Raw genomic sequence first — 17,556 nt, forward strand, 5'->3', positions numbered from 1 at the left:
CTGTTTAAAACGCAAAGCAAGGCTGCAGCTCAGGGGGTAAGACACTGAGCATGTACATGGCCTTTTACTATTAGATTTGTGTATGTTGGGGGGGGGGGTTTGGGTCAAAAAGCATATAATGTGTTAAAACAGGATGCTGTGGCTTTTGCACAGGCCTGGCTCTCTATACAGTAACAAATGCTGGCTCTCCATCATCTGCTGCATGTCTCAATGAGTCAGACCAACCGCACATTATTTCAGCATGTGTAGAACAAAAAGACTTTAAAAAAAAGAGGGAAAAAAGGCACATTTCTGTTACACTGAAACTACTAAAGCTTAATATGTTACGCCATATCTCAATGCATTTTCTGGTACATTGCATGGTAACACGTACTGTGCGTGTCCTCATTACTTACCATTATTATGAGACATCGCATAAAGAAGACATAAGACAAACAGAGTGTAGTAATCATCATCGGAACATTCCAGTGTACCGTACACCATGTCAAGGAAGGGTCTGTGAAGAACAACAAATCATAGAAACAATTACCGTATATACTCGAGTATAAGTCGACTCGATTATAAGCCGAGGCACCTAATTTTACAACAAAACACTGGGAAAACATATTGACTCAAGTGGGACCCTCACTCGAGTATAAGCCGAGGGGGGGGGGTCTTCTTCAGCATAAAAAATGTTCTGAAAAAGTAGGCTTATACTAGGCTTATATGGTATTATAAAATATGAAACTGTGAACTTGACAAAAATACAGTGCGACATTACAGACCCTCAATCTTTCCACCAATACAACTTAACAATATAAACCAGAACAAAACTGCAAACATAGCTTAGTGTACCTAAATAAGGCCAAGATGTCGGGGCTGTGCCTGCATCAAACCCCACTGGTCAGTATAGAATATGCTGTCCCTAGGTCAGTGATTCTAGCACAGATCACTTGATCTATAGGCTGTAGTGCATTAACCTTCACTCCTGCTTGGAAACTCTTGATGTGGACACAGGGTGCAATTCTGGTTCCTTTGGTCCTTCATGGGGGACCAATGTTTTGCGTTTGCGCAGGCACATTTCTGTGCATGTGCAAATGCAAATCGGCTGGTGACGCGGGTGGTGGTGGTGGTGGGGGAAGGGGTCGAGCAGCTGATGTCAGCTGCCCATCTGCTTACCGAACAAGGCGCTCGCAGATCAGAGACACCATAGAGGTGTCTCTGATCCACGTGCGCTGGAGAAAAACCATCAAATGATTTCTCCCCTGCACCCAAGGCTGCAAATGGATGATTATGCAAATCATCCATTCACAGCAGTGTGAATCAACCAGAATAAGGGCCATTTGTCCTGTTGAGTACTTCTAACTGCAAACACTGTTGCTACACCGCTATAGGCTGTGTTCCCATCTTGGGCTAAACCATTTTTTAGCCTTTCCTTCTATATAGACCCCAATTTGGATGCTATAAGGGAGCTCTTGCATTTCTGGACATAGCAAGTAAAGAGAAGTAAGCTATAGCCTGTAGTAAATATATACAATTATTAAGCTACAGAAGTGACTCAAGCTTCAATGCAGGAGACACCAAATGGATATTTGGATTACAATACAGATATTTGGATTAACCAGCGGCTTCCAAATCATTTAACCCCCGATTGATGGGAATATATATGGGGGGCCAGCAGTCATTAGACAGACAGCGGCATCCGGGATGATCAGAATCCCGATAGGTGCTGGGTAATTATCCTTACCCTCTCCCCCCTAACCCTACCCATTAGTGCCTAGCCCCAACCCTCCCTCCTCACAGCCTAACCATAACCCTCCTCTAAGTACTTATATATTCAAAGGGATCACATTGCATTTCTCAGGACTCTTATTTTAGATATTAATAGTGAATACTTATTTTTCATTTTCTTTGTGATCCAATAACCCTGTCACAATTTTGTATCAATTCAATTGCATAGTAATGCTTTGACAAGAACACTGGTAATGTTTATCAGACTCCCAGGAGTTTACTTTTTTATTGTGTATATTATTTTGAATAAATATTGTTTTTATATTAACTTGTACTTTGGTTTCCGAATTTTCAACCAGTGCGAAGCATAAGCTTAATAACCTGTAGCAAGCCTACATTAGCCATTGGACAATATATTGTGTCATCTTAAAGGAATAACTAAAGCCCCATACACACAGGTCAATTTCAGCCATAATCACCAGGGATATTGTCATTGAGCGCCCATATTCCCGTGTGTACGGTGCGACTGTCGCCGGGAGTGCGCTCCCACGTCCAGACCTGGGGGTGGTCGCAGGACATGTGACCAGCGGCTTCCCCCAGCAGAGCGTCTCATTTTTATCAAAATACATTGCGATCATATTGCTCCATGTGTACAGACTTTAAGCGTTGAATGAAGTCCAATTATTATTCTATTCATTTGCCTATATCTTATGTTAGTTCAACTAAACTTTCCACTGACCATACTCAAATTTTTCAAAGAGAATGCACTGAGCAATGCAAAGATCAAAAGAAATCCTGAAGTTTGTCTTCGTTACTCTCCATAAAGCATTGTACAACAAAGCAACAAGAGTCTTACAACTTGCTATAGGGTCAATAAATTAAATTGTACATTTGTGTTCTACTGATCACATTCCATGTATTCCTCCCTGTATGCATGCTGGCGCTCTTGTTACCTGTTCTCACTGGCTTGTGCACCAGCTGCCGCTGCGCTCTTCTCTTCATCCGTTGTGTTCTCTTCCTTTACTACGGTCAAGGATTTTTCAGCTGCTTTCGATCGTTCCATAATCACCATCTCTATTTCTACATAACAAAGGCAAATTTGCTGTTATTACAGTTTGTGCTTGTTCCAGATTTATTCGGTGAATACACTCTCACTTTGTTTTACCTTTATACCTATATGACAGGTCACATGCACAATACGGCTAGTGGTGGGCCAAGGTGCAAAAAATATGCTTTTGCCCCCCTTTATCTGACCCACTCCATCTTCATAATATGCCACATGCCAGGGTTGACAGAGATAGGCAGATGATGACATGGAGAAAGAGTGGGTGACAGAAAGGCACAGACCCCCAGGGAGAGGCAGTGGGTGACAGGAGAACACTCACACGGTCCTGCACACACTCCTTGTGTTGTATGGAGGATAGGGGTGATTTTCCCTGGTGATGTACATGTTACAAGTGGGTATGGCTGTACCCGCTATCTCTCAATAAGCCAACACTACTGGTCAAGTAACTTGGCTATTCACAGTTTGAACACCCAGTGTTCGGCATTTCAAGCAGGCTCTGACAGCATCAATCTAAATAGTTGTGCCTTGCCTTGAATTTACAGACAGCTGGATCATCAGCAATAACTTCATTGACATCAGACTGGCTCACATGGTAAAATGGTGCAGTTGCACACACAAGGTTGCACACCTACATATACAGTTCAAGCATGTTAGAAGTTGTTTAATATTAATGACCAACCAATCAAACTTCCTAAAGAGCTGTATTTAACATGCAAAAAAAAAAAAAACCTGTCTTAGCATACAGAGCTGCAGCCGCAAGAAGGAAAAATTGTAATACATCAGAGAACACAGCACTGCGGACAAATAACGAAAACAACGCAAAAAAAACTGCCATACGTCATTGATTCATCCTGGCCTGGGTCACACAAGATTAATGTTGTTTTTGTTACTGTTGGGCTAATTCACCTAAATCTACCTCTCCAATTCTCTACTAAATTGTTTTTTTTTTTTTTTCAAACACATTTTATTTGCAGATTCACAATAGTACAGTTCAAGGAGAAAGACAGCGAACATCAAATAGAGTGCTCTGCACAGTCAAACAGTCGTATAAATGACTCATATAAATTGAACAAACTGGGTATGTGAATGATTAGTGCGTAGTCACTGTGGCCACAAAATATTAGTAAACAAAATAGAGACTACATAGACATCACCATCCAATACAAAAATACTATTTCGTGCAAATAACCAATATTAAAGAAAAAAACTATAACAAAGGGGTCAGACAGACAGACGAGACACGGGAGGAGGACGAAGGGGAGAAACCAGGATTGGGGGGTGACATACTAATAGTTATAAAATTCAGATCGAGTCATATATTCCAAAGATAGCAATGCATGGCGGTATAGTTGTATCAGATTTTTGGTCAGCGAGGCAAGACCCAGGGGGATTAAGCAATACATAATTACACGTATTATGTAATGGTCTTATTAGGTATCAAGATGTTTTTTTTTCGTATAGATGTAGTATCTGTGTTTGGGTATCAGTGGGCAAGGTTTCAATGTATGGGCCACATTTTTTATAAAAGCGCATCCCCCATGTTTCGATATCCGGTAATGTGGCCTGTCTTTCCATATATAGTGTTTTAAGTAGCTTATTTTTGGTTTCAAGAATTGACAGGGCGTCTAATCCAATAGGAACAATTTGTTTGCCACCCCCAAAATAACCGTCAGAATAGGCAAGAGGGTTTTTTTTGTGACCATCACAAGTCACTGAAAAAAAGTGGCTCTACGCTGACCACATGAGTTATCATGCTCCCCCTTGAATCATGTGTGCCCTTTTCAATAGGCCCTATACAGTAATCTCAAATGTACCTCCTGAAGAGAGGCAGACTACAGATATTTTAATGTCAGTTGGCAGTGTTTCAAGACAGCACCCCAAGCCGTCATTGACCTGGCCCACTTTTTTGTCACGAAGGGTAACATGAACCTCTGTATAGTAAGAATGTAACCTATAAGTGCCGGTAGGTGTCATAGACATGAGATTAGCAATTGGGTCTGTATCCGATTCAGCAGACATTGCAGTTAGTAGGGATTGGATTAGGTGTCTGATTTGTAGAAACATATAGAATTGGGTGTGTGTTAACTCAAATTTTGCTTTTAGGTCTGCAAATGACAAAAGATGGCCACCCAGGTCATATACATCTCTGATGACAGACCCTTCTCATTCCATATCAAGAATTGGTTATTGTCAATTCCCAGTGAGACTTGTGGGTTGCCCCAGAAAGTAATGAAGTGAGAGACCAAAGAGGATCTCTGGAGCTCCTTATTAGTGAATACCCAGGCATTGTATGCATGCTTGAATAAAACATTGTTAAGTATTTCTAGCTTAATCATTCCTTTGGGGGGGTGTAGTAAGGCTGCAAGGGAGCAAGGGGAGAACAATTCTTCCTCAAAGGATCGGTTCTTAAAGACAGAATGTCTCCAGAACCAATCCATTATAAATCTAAAGCTAACAGCTCTGCTAAATGTAAGGGCATCTGGGATGCCCAGTCTCCCTTCAGAGTGGGGAAGTTGGAGTTTAGCATAGGCCACATGTGATTTCTTATCAGCCCAGAGGAATTTAGTAAATATAGAAGTAGAGATGGAACAATTATGTCTGGAAAGGGTCATATGAATCATTTGTAGCAAATAGCAAAGCTTTGGGAAAGCAATACTTTTGATGACCACGGCCCTACCCAGCAACGAGAGGGGCAGAGTAGTTCATTTATATAGAGGGCAGATATTTTGGCTATCACCGGTCTGAAATTGGTATAGTTCTGACAGGGATGGGTGGAATATGTATTCCTAAGTACTTCAATGAACGGGACACTATAGGGGATTGAGAAATGGTACTTATATGTTAGTTGGGCGCCCACTATAGTTATAACGCTCATACCCCCACTATCCATGTCCGCATGGAGTTGATTTTATATAGTGTGGCGAGTGCAGCGAGCCACTGAGCCCGAATCGTGGCGAGCGCAGCATGCCCCGCGAGGGGACGCGTAAAACTAAGCAAATAGCTTAGTGGGCGCCCAACTAACATATAAGTACCTGAGAAATAATTGAGTCCAGTTGGGATCATAAGCTCAGACTTAATTTTCATAAGGATCTTGTAATCTGTGTTCAGCAACGAAATAGGCCTATAAAAGCTTGGAATGTCCAGGTCTCTGCCCAACTTTGGCAATGCTATAATAATTGAGGAGTTGAAATATAGGGGAGGAGTCTTTCCAGTTAAATAAAGCAGCCAGGGGGGCCTATCTTGGGGGCTAATATTTTAAAATACTCATTTGCAAAGCCATCGGGTGCAGGGGTTTTGCCGGGTTTTAACGCAGCAATGGTCACCTGGACTTCCTCAGGGAAATGGGGGAAGATCAGTGAGTCCATCTGGGTTGCGGATAGGCCCGGAATTGAAATGTTAGACCAAAAAAGGGTACTCTTTACCTAGAACGGCGCCAGCGATTGAAATCGCGGTCGTCGTGGGTAAAAATCGCGGTCATCGCGGGCATCGCGGGTAAATCGGGATGGCCGCGATGCCCGCGATCACCGCGATTTTCCCATAGGGAACAATGTTAAAACGGCAGATTGACCGCGATTTTACTGTTAAATGCCTCAATGGACCCGATTTGGGGCCAAATAGGGCAAATTAACCCTTAAATGTCCCCCCAAATTTGTAACGCCACCCCACGATCCACGCCAACCCGAAGCGTGGCGAGCGCAGCGAGCCCGCGAGGGGCGGCGGTACGCGTCCTCCGACCTTTTCATGCCCTACTATCCACTAGGGCGTGGTGTGAGAATATAATAGTGTGGCGAGCGCAGCGAGCCACCGAGCCCGAAGCGTGGCGAGCCCCGCGAGGGGACGCGGATACCTTCACAGATATGCGCGTCCCCTCGCGGGCTTCACAGGTGTCCGTGGCGAGGCGGACACCTGTGAAGCCCGCGAGGGGACGCGTCTACCTGTGAAGGTATCCGCGTCCCCTCGCGGGGCTCGCTGCGCTCGCCACGCTTCGGGCTCAGTGGCTCGCTGCGCTCGCCACACTATTATATTCTCACACCACGCCCTAGTGGATAGTAGGGCATGAAAAGGTCGGAGGACGCGTACCGCCGCCCCTCGCGGGCTCGCTGCGCTCGCCACGCTTCGGGTTGCCGTGGATCGTGGGGTGGCGTTAAAAATTTGGGGGGACATTTAAGGGTTAATGGCCTCTGTGGCCCATTTAACATTGATTCCTATGGCCAAATCGGGTGGATTGAGCCATTTAACAGTAAAATCGGGTCCATCGCGCCTTTTAACATTGATTCCTATGGGAAATCGTGAGCATCGCGTCGCGGGCATCGCGGGTACATTTACGGCCGGCCGCGACGCGACCGACACGATTTCCATGTTTAACATTGGTTTCAATGGGAAATCGCGGGCATCGCGTCGGTCGCGTCGCGGCCATACATAAATGTACCCGCGATGCCCGCGACGGGCGCCCTTCTAGGTAAAGAGTACCCAAAAAAGTATCTACAGCCGGGCTGAGTATAGATTTGAATAAAAATGAATACCTTTGCAATATCTGCATTCAATTTTTTCAAGACCCCATCTGGGCAGCGGACAGATTTAACAATAACTGGGGGCGTCTACTTGCAAGGAGATGGGACAGTAATCTGCTGGCCTTTTTTTTTAGGTGGATTTCATAAAGCTACCTGAAGCACAGCATGTCCAGAATACAGGTCATCACCCTCCCTCCACCCAGATTTGACAAATCTGCTTTTTTACTCAAACTTCCATATCTCTACTAGTCATGTCACCACTACCTTAAATAACCTGTCTGACTATGCTATTCTCTTACCCAAGATGCTATCAATACATGTAAAGATTTTGTCATCTCCAGTAGGGACTACTGCTACCTCCACATCTGGAATAGCCCTCACCCATCTATCTACACTGCAATCAATCTTAATGCTGAAGCAAGTGTGTTCTACCTTTCTTGCCACAACACTTGCAAATCCCTACCTGTTGTCCTCCAGATCCCAATTCATATTACACACCCTCACCTTCTGTATAGCCCTCTTACTGTATATCATATTAATAATTTCCCTCCTGTTCTCTTCATTGTATCTAATGTTCACGATAGGCTATTTTAGCAGTGCGAAGCGCCCTGCCCGATTTTTAAAGAGCGCGCCCTGCCCATTTTGTGGTGCCTTGTTAAAACAACCAAGCTGGTCCATCCCTGCTGTGGGCTTCCGGAGCTCTAGGGAGAAGCATAGCACCCACATAGGTGCCGGGTATGCCACCAACATAGACTTTGGTGGGCAGGCCCACCCACATTGGTGACATCAGCAGACAAGCCCGTCCACATTAGTGATGTCATTGGGCGGATCTGCCCACATTTGTGACGTCGGCGGGCCCGCCCCACCGCATTCAAAGTGCCTTGTCTTCCAGCACCCTGCCCTCCTGCGATTTTGGAGGAAACCCTAGTATCTATAAGCTGTGCCTCATCTATGGCAATCATCTTCCCATCCCACTTACAACACTTCTCACAAAACTTTAAAATCTTTACATGTTAGAAAGACACGAAAAGGGGCATTAGTAACAAGATTTGATAAACCACAGGGTATAGGCAATTCACAGATCTTGGTTACATTTATTTGCACAGATATGACAAAGCCTCCAGGCCGATTCAAATCATCTCTTATAACGGAGGGGTTTCTAGCCTATAAAATAGGGGGCATTTCTAATTTGATTGAGCAGCTTTCAGCCCGTTTTTAATCTTTATATGTCATCTGTAAACCAAATGATATTAGATATTGCCATACTCCCACATATATTACCTCAATTGATGCTCCTGCTTGGTACAATCAACAGCTGGCTCCAGCATTTCAGCTCGCACTCCCCACGGGTGTCGAGCTGAAATGTGAGAAACCCATTTCATTGCTCAAATGGGACTTTTCACATAGCACCCATTAGATTAGTTGGGTTTTGCTTCTTTATGAAGCGGAATCAGACCATAATGAGCAAAATAAACAACATCAGTTGAATATTGCTCCTGCGATCTCCTATTACATTAGACCGGAGCTGGGGCGCATATAACACTCAGGGGCAGATTAATTCAGCTCGGTGAAGTGATAAACTGTCTGGTTTTTATCACCGGCCAATCAGCTCCTACCTGTGAAGTTACAGGCTTGGTTTGAATAATGACAGATAGGAGCTGACCAGACACTATGGGGTAGATATATTAACTAACGATCAGGGGAATATGCGCTATCCCCGTGCCTTAAGGCAGGGGATAGCGCTTCCCCTGATCTATCACACCTGCTGGCTGGGTACTTTTTCGGCGGCAGTGTGGGGCAGGAGGCATAGCGCAGCTACGATATTTCGAGCTGCGCCCCTGCCTCCTGCCTGATTTATGAACGGTCAGCATCGCCTGCAGCTATCGACTTCGACAGCTGCAGACGGCGATGCCCTATGCCTACAGCAGGGACAGCACTGTCCCTGCTGCTGGCTCTGAGCTGCGCTGGGATCTCGCGTGAGTAGCGAGATCCCGCGCATGCGCAGTCCAGCCGGCCGGGGAGAAGCAGACAGCGCGCCAGTGTTAACTGACGCGCTGTCAGCTGGAGGGGACATCGCCGGAGGAGGGAGTTAGCGCTCCCCTGCTTCGGCGGCAAGATCTTAGTAGATCTTGTCGGTGTCCCCTCCCTACGGAGGCGAAGCAGGAACTGTTATAGCGGTGCTCTTAGCGCCGCTATAATAAATCTACCCCTATATCACTTCACCAAGCTTAATAAATCTACCCCTCACTCCCTTAGGAATCAAATTTTGAAATATCCCTTCTTAGTGAGTCACTGTTTTCAGATAACCCAGAAGGTCACAGTTCCAGGTCAGCCAGCAGGTGCACAGAGAATGTTCAACAACAGTCTCAATGGCATTGTGATTGGCTGGCAGACGTTTTAGCACATAACTCGGAAATGAAGTGACCACTTACAGTGCCAATATAATTCTGAAAATTTACAGACCAAGGGGGTAGATTTATTAAGCTCGGTGAAGTGATAAAGTGTCTGGTTTTTATCATCGGCCAATCAGCTCCTACCTGTCATATTTCAAATCAAGCCTGTAACTTCACAGGTAGGAGCTGATTGGCCCGTGATAAAAAACAGACACTTTATCACTTCACCGAGCTTAATAAATCTGCCCCAAGACCTTTAATTTGCCGACATGATAAAAATAAGTCACTCATAGAAGTGGTCTTTCTGCTATTAGAATATAGATGATGATGATGATCATTATAATAATAAATATGTGATGCATGGTCCTAAATTGTATCTTTTAATCTAATCATCTACTGTTTCATGCAGTTTTCTTACACTATGGGGAGTATCCATTTAGCACAATAACACTCTCGATTGTTTAGCTCCATTTAAAGCAGGCATGTCCAACCTGCGGCCCTCCAGATGTTGTGAAACTACACATCCCAGCATGCCTTGCAATAGTTTTAGCATTCCCTAATAGCAATACTATGGCAAGGCATGCTGGGATGTGTAGTTTCACAACATCTGGAGGGCCGCAGGTTGGACATGCCTGATTTAAAGCATTACATTAAATATAATTTCTATAATTAAATGATCATTTAAAAACAGTATTTTGTGTTTACAATCCTGATTGAAGATCTAAAATGTAAGTATGACAAATATGCAAAAAACAGACACAATCAGTAAGGTGGTAAACACATTTTTTCATGCCAACATAAGGAGAACTGCCTGTGCCCATCAAGATGGCATACACTAGAAAAAGAGAACAGCCGAAGCTTCGCTAAGAATGCTATAAGAGCAAATTAAATGGTGTTTTTAGCCTGTTCCAGACATTGGAGTGAAGGCCATTATTTCACAGTCACCCCATTAACAGAATGCAGATATGCATCTTGGCTTGTGGCTGATGACACTCCACTGGTATAATCCAAAAACATCAAATTTGCTCCAGCCATCATAGCACAGCATTTATGTCAATGCGTGCTGCTTTAACTGGCTGGGCCATGAACAGGGAAAAGACAAAAAAAAAACTGCAGGCCAGTGCACCGACATGTGGCATATTTACTTATGCAGTCATGCACTGAAGGGCTTAGTGCAAACAAGTGGATAGCTACAATTCGTAGGTCAACTCTAAAGAAAAATCCATCTAAAACCGGTTTATACCAATCCCAAATTTGTGACATTACAGAAAGAGGTGTATTGGATTTCATCCAAATCTGTAAATTAGCTGAAAATAAATTGTACCTAATTTAGGATTTTCAAGTAATCTAGAACATTGTGACAAACAAATGAAGAACCTCTAATCTTTAAATCAATTATGTAAATGAAGTTGGCAAGCATCCTGGTTGAAGCAAATTTTTTAAAAAATAAATGATCTAATGGAATGTTATTTCAAACATATTTAAGGTGAAATAAACCAAAATGAAGCAGTTTATTAAATGTGCTAAGAATTCTGCAAAAAAAGAGTAATTCAGCATCAGATTTTGTTATTCAGTAAACCAGGGATGGGGAACCTTCGGCCCTCCAGCTGTTGTCGAACTACATATCCCAGCATGCCCTGTAACAATTTTAGCATGGTCAAATAGCACAACTGCAGCAGGGCATCCTGCGATGTGTAGTTCAACAACAGCTGGAGGGCCGAAGGTTCCCCATCCCTACAGTAAACCAAGAAAGACCTGGGATTTTTCACATTATAAAGGCAAACAGAAAGAGAACACATACCAAATCACAAAAAAAAAAAGCCACAAATGAAAAAAATTCATCCCATTTAAAGTAAAGTTTAACAATTGAGCACTGACCATAACAAATCTGGCTACAAATGACCCAAACGATATTAACCGCAACACTAATCAGAATTTGCTATTATTATAAATGTGTTCTTGTGCCACAGAGTAAGACCTTACTTTTAGCCATTCTCCTCACCTTCAGTCTCGCTGCTTGCCTTAATCCCTTTTAAACCACTCTCTGTACATTTAGCCTTATCAGGATCTTCTTGGCCATCATCAGGGGCCTTGTCTTCTTCATCTTCTTCTTCCCCAACATTTTTATAATTTGGCCTCTTTTGTATCTTTTTTTTGCCTTTCTGACGATTAATTTCAAGGGATTTTTCTAGGGATTCCTGTGGCTTTATAAAACACCTGATTTTGGATTCTTCCTATAGAAAAAAAATGTTTTAGTGTCATAAAATGAAAAATAAAACAAACTATTACGATGCATTAAAATGATGCAGAAGAGTAGGTGAGCAGGGGTTCATTTACAGTATAAGCAGTTTTACTGCAATGCGAGAAGTCACTCTACACATTTTTTCTTGCGTGTCTGTGTACAAGTCTGATGTGGTTGAGCAAGAGCTAACCTATAGTCCAACTACTAAAACAACTTAGTGCTTGAAATAGAAGTAAAAGACAGCTAAAACACCAATACCTCGCTGCTTCCAAATACTCTTCCCATGGTGGTGCTAAATAAACATTTGCTGATACTCCTGCAATCTAGACATTTAATAAACATATGCCATAAGGTCCGAACAATATTTAAAAAGTCATACGTTTATAATTTTGCACAAACCCCTAAGGTTTTAAAAAGACAAAAAAGACTGCACATAGGCCCTTATTCAGATCTGATTGCAGTACAAATTTTTTGGGAAAATGGGCAAAACCATGTGCACTGCAGGTGGGGCAGGTGTAACATGTGCAGAGAGAGTTACATTTGGGTGGGGTGTGTTGAAACTGAGATCTAAATTGCAGTGAAAAAATAATGCAGCCAGTATTTACCCTGCATAGAAACACAATAACCTGCAGTGCACATGGTTTTGCCCATTTCCCAAACAAATTTGTACTGCGATCAGATTGGAATAAAGGACATGGTCAGGAGGTATTTTGTATGGCGAATAGAGATATTTTGAATCTTTGTCATATCCAATACTCATGCCCTCACACACCTAGCCTCAATACCCCCTGTCGCATAAGATTCCTGGCGCAAAATAATTGACCAGGGCTAGTGTGATTCTGCTAGAGTCAGGCATATTTTCCGTGTCTCTTAACATGAAAGTGCATCTTAACACCAATGTGATGCGGACAAATTTGATTCAACTTTATAGGATGTACAATGGAACTTGGATCCAGACTCAAGCGCAAAGAGATATACAGGTGTCACTTAGCAATTTAGTTAGCAGGGTCTCTTGGTGCGTCCTAGTCCCACTGTGTCTAAGATGCATGTTTGAGTATAAAGACACAAAATTACATGACTGAGCTAGCAGAGTTGCACAGGACCTGGCGCATCAAGAGGGGCTGTTTGTGGAGAATGCAGCAATAATGTATGAGTAAATACTCTTATTCCAAAAGTCTGTGCATTGTATTATATAGATTTGTGAAATAGTCAACTAGTAGTTATATAAACTTTGGAACCAGCCAAGAAAATTGTCATTGCTACCACTGGCTTGCACTAAGGCAATGGCTTCGTCAGCATCTCCTGTCAATGTGCAGGGTTATACGGGCAGATGTATCAAACATTTTAAAGAGCACAAGTGGACGTGTGACTGGTAGACACCAGATTCTAGCTATCATGTTATGTACATCATCATATAATCTGATTGGTTGCTATGGGCAACACAATCAATTGCATTTTTAGATGGTTTGATAAATCGGCCTTAATGAGAAACTACTACAGGAGAAAGAGTCGAATTATACTCACCGATAATTCCTTTTTCTTCCTAGAGATCCCATGGCAGCCATAACACTGGGATCTATCCCTTCCCCCATAGACCAAACAGGAGTTTTTTCTCTAGGACCGCCCACCTTGGGTATAACAGCCTCCTCCTCCTTCACCTCAGTGTCTTTTGAATGTCTCCGTAATCCTGGAGAAAAAACACAGTAATAACACGGGAGGGCAACAAGTGGCTGCCATGGGATCTCTAGGAAGAAAAAGGAATTATCGGTGAGTATAATTCGACTCTTTCTTCTACGATCCCCATGGCAGCCATAACACTGGGACATACCCAAGTAAACACACACGGGAGGGATAGCTGTATGAATATTTAATATGGTGAAGCCAGTCAAACTGACATAGCTCCTTGCAGAACATGGTTCCCAAAGTGGGCAGTAGATACATTAAGTGCGTAATGGTTAGAGAAAGTATGGACCGAAGACCAGGTAGCAGCCCTACAGATCTCTGTAACAGATGCCTTCGCCTTATTCGCCCATGAAGTGGAGACTGCCCGAGTGGAATGTGCCTGGACGATAGGAGGCGCCACCTTGTTTTCCTTCTTGTAGGCAAATAAGATAACTTCTCTTATCCACCTAGAAATAGTTTGCTTAACTGGTGCTCCTCCTTTCTTTATTCCTTCTGGAATTACGAATAGATGTTTGGTGGATCTAAAGGTCTTGGTCCTTTCCAGATATACAGATATGGCCCTCACCAGATCTAATTTATGCCACATTTCTTCCTTTTCATTCTGAGGATTTGGATAAAACTCGGGAAGTGTTATCTCTTGATTGAGGTGAAATCTTGAGATAACCTTAGGTAGGAATTGTGGGTGTGTTCTCAACACGACCCTGTCAGGAAACACAACAAGATAGGGTTCCTCAATCCACAGCGCCTGTAGCTCACTCACTCTCCTAGCTGAGGTGACTGCTACAAGAAAGACCACTTTCCAGGTAAGTAATTTGAGCGGAATGTCTATAAGTGGTTCGAACGGATGCTTGGTTAGTACTGTAAGTAATAAGTTCAAGTCCCACGGGGCCACAATCGATTTAATTGGAGGCCTTATTCTCTTCATGGCCCTGCTGAACCTTTTTACCATCTTCTCTTCCGCTAATGGTCTGTCTAACAGAACACTTAAGGCCGAAACCTGTGCCTTGATGGTGGCTGTTGCTAAACCTAATAGAAAACCATCAAATAGGAACTGCAGTACTTCTCCAGTGGAAATCTTGGAATATTCACCTGAGAACTGACCCCATTCGATGAATTTTATCCATGTCCTGTAGTATGCTAATGAAGAGACATCTTTCCTTGCTTTCAGCACCATATCAGTGACCTGTAGAGAGAGATTATGTTTCTTTAGTATTTGCCGCTCAATCTCCACGCCCTTAGACATAATGTCGTGGGTTCTGAGTGTAGCACTGGACCTTGCTTCAGCAGATCCGGTCTGTTGGGCAACTCCCATGGTTTCTGTACCGATAACCTTAGGGCATTCGAGAACCAACCTCTTCGTGGCCAATATGGTAGAATTGCCACTAGGTCTGCTTTGTCCTCTTGTACCCTGTTTATCAGGGGAAAAGGTGGAAATATGTACCCTAGTTTGAACTGCCATTTGATTGTAAAGGCATCCAACATCGCTGCTTGGGCATGATAGTATTTTGAGCAGAATGTCCTCACCTTTCTGTTGGAGTGAGTAGCCATCAGGTCTATCTCCGGAACTCCGAATCTCTGTATAATCTCCCTGAATACATCTTCGTTCCGTTCCCATTCTCCCAGATCCAGTAACTTTCGACTCAGGAAATCTGCGATTATGTTCCTTCTTCCTGGTATGTATACTGCCGAGATTGAGAGAAGATATTTCTCCGCCCATGTCATAATATCCTGTGATATTTTCATCAGTTTTCTGCTTCTGGTGCCTCCCTGATGATTTATATGTGAGACCACCGTCACGTTGTCTGACATAATTCTGACATGATTCCCCTCTGTGTAATTCTTCAGTAGTCTTACTGCTTCCCAGACTGCTTGAAGTTCTCTTACATTTGAGGAATTCATTGCTTCTTCCAGGGACCATATTCCTTGCACTGATGCATTCGTCATATGTGCACCCCAACCAGTTAGGCTGGCATCTGTGGTGAATACCACGTATCTCGGACTCTCTAGACTGGATCTCCTTTTCTCCAGATCTCTTGTCCACCATAATATGGATCTTCTTATTGAGTCGTTCAGTAGTATTAGATGATGGTCCCTGTATCCTCTTCGAATCAGAGGTAACAGGTACCCTTGTAGACCTCTCATATTTGCCTGGGCCCATGGTATAACTCTTATGCAGGACGTCATCATGCCCAACAAATGTACTGCCATCATCAGAGTCACCTTCTTTGAATAGAGAACCTTCTCTATCATTTCCTGAATTCTCAGACATCTCTCCGGTGAAAGAGCAATGTTGAAGTCTACAGTATCTATTAGGACGCCCAGGAACTGAATATTTTGGCTTGGTAAAAGATGGCTCTTGGCTTCGTTTATGACCCAACCGTGCTTCTGTAGAATTGATAATGTCAGCTCTATACTTTGTAGGACTTCTTCTTCTGAATCCCCAACGATTAGCAGATCGTCCAGATATGGCCATATCAGAACTCCCAGTTTTCTTAATTCTGCAATCAAGGTGACCAGGACCTTTGTGAATACCCTCGGAGATGTTCTTAACCCAAAGGGTAGGCAGGCAAACTGGAAGTGTCTGTTCGACACCGAGAACCTGAGGAATCTTCTGTGATAAGTGTTTACTAGAATGTGATAATAAGCGTCCTTTAGGTCTATTGAAGCTAAGAATGCCCCCTTTTTTATTCCAGCCACTATGGATGTCAAACTTTCCATCCTGAACTTTATCTTCTTTATGTTCTGGTTCAGATCCCTCAGATCCAGGATTGTCCTGTATTCCCCATTGGTTTTCCTCACTAGAAAGAAGTTCGAGTAAAACCCTTCTTGTGGTGTTGTCTGGGAATTTCTTCTATGGCGTTTATTTCTAGTAGTTGTTCTATCTTCAGTGACAACTCTCTCCTTTCTTCCATCGATATTGGTGTTCTGGACCTTAAAAACCGATTTGGTCTCGGGTATCTTGCAAATTCTATTGAATAACCCCTCTGACTTATATTCAGGACCCATCTGTCCCTAATCGTCCTTTTCCAGACCTCTGGGAAATTCAATAGTCTTGCTCCTATCTTGATGCTTTGTGGATAGTCATAGTCTTCCACCTCTGTCAGACTGAAACCTTCCCCGATAGGGTTGCCGAAAGGACTGACGAGATTGGTTTGGGTTCCCTCTCCTATAATATGGCTTTCCAGGCCTGTAAATTCTTGCCTCTTTAAAAGATGGTTTAGGTGTTCCTGGATAAGGAAACCGATTCCTTCTGTCCTGTGGAAGCCGGACAGATTTACCTCCTGATAGTTTCTGGATCATGGCGTCAAGTTTGGACCCGAATAAATAATTTCCCTCAAAGGGTAATGCTGTTAATTTATTTTTAGAATTTGCGTCGGCACTCCATGGCTTTAGCCACAGCACCCGTCTTGCTGTCACTCCAGCTGCCATGGATTTTGATGCAAAGGAAACAGAGTCAAGGGATGCTTCACATAAATAGTCAATGGACTTTTATTTCTAAGCTGCGTAATATATAAGCCTTAGATATCTTGTCTTCTACATCAGTATGTAGATTGGCTGCCCAAAGCCTGAGGGCACGGGATACAGATGCAATTGCCACTGATGACCTGAGTGCACCTGAAGAAGCAGTATGCACCTTTCGTAAGGAGGTTTCTACCTTCTTGTCCATGGAATCCTTGAAGGGTGCTGCATCTTCCACCGGTATTGTTGATCTCGACGTGAGTTCTGCAACCGCTGCATCTACCTTTGGAATTTTGCACCACGCCATAAATTCTTCATCCTTATATGGATACATTTTATCCACTCTATTGCTAAGGGTGAGCTTCTTGTCCACATTTGTTACTCCTTGGCAATTATTTCTCTTACTACTTTATTAACTGGGAAGGACCTTCCCTTTCTGGACCTGTCTTCAAACAGCGGATCCTTTTCAGCTGAAGTACCTGTGGCTTCCTG

The 17,556-nt window shown here is 43.3% G+C and overlaps 1 protein-coding gene across 1 annotated transcript in view; it reads right to left on the bottom strand.

The window, feature by feature from the left end:
- CLEC16A (C-type lectin domain containing 16A) overlaps window positions 1–17,556 on the bottom strand; it is a 311,322-nt gene that overhangs the window by 207,963 nt on the left and 85,803 nt on the right. The window contains exons 11-13 of the mRNA XM_083153350.1: window positions 11,683–11,914; window positions 2,664–2,790; window positions 396–496 (exon numbers count right to left, since the gene is read on the bottom strand). Coding sequence (XP_083009476.1) covers window positions 396–496; window positions 2,664–2,790; window positions 11,683–11,914 — 460 coding nt within the window. The remainder of the gene's footprint in view (window positions 1–395; window positions 497–2,663; window positions 2,791–11,682; window positions 11,915–17,556) is intronic.

The sequence above is a fragment of the Crinia signifera genome, chromosome 7 (assembly GCF_055691185.1).
Source record: "Crinia signifera chromosome 7, ASM5569118v1, whole genome shotgun sequence".
Lineage (NCBI taxonomy): Eukaryota > Metazoa > Chordata > Amphibia > Anura > Myobatrachidae > Crinia > Crinia signifera.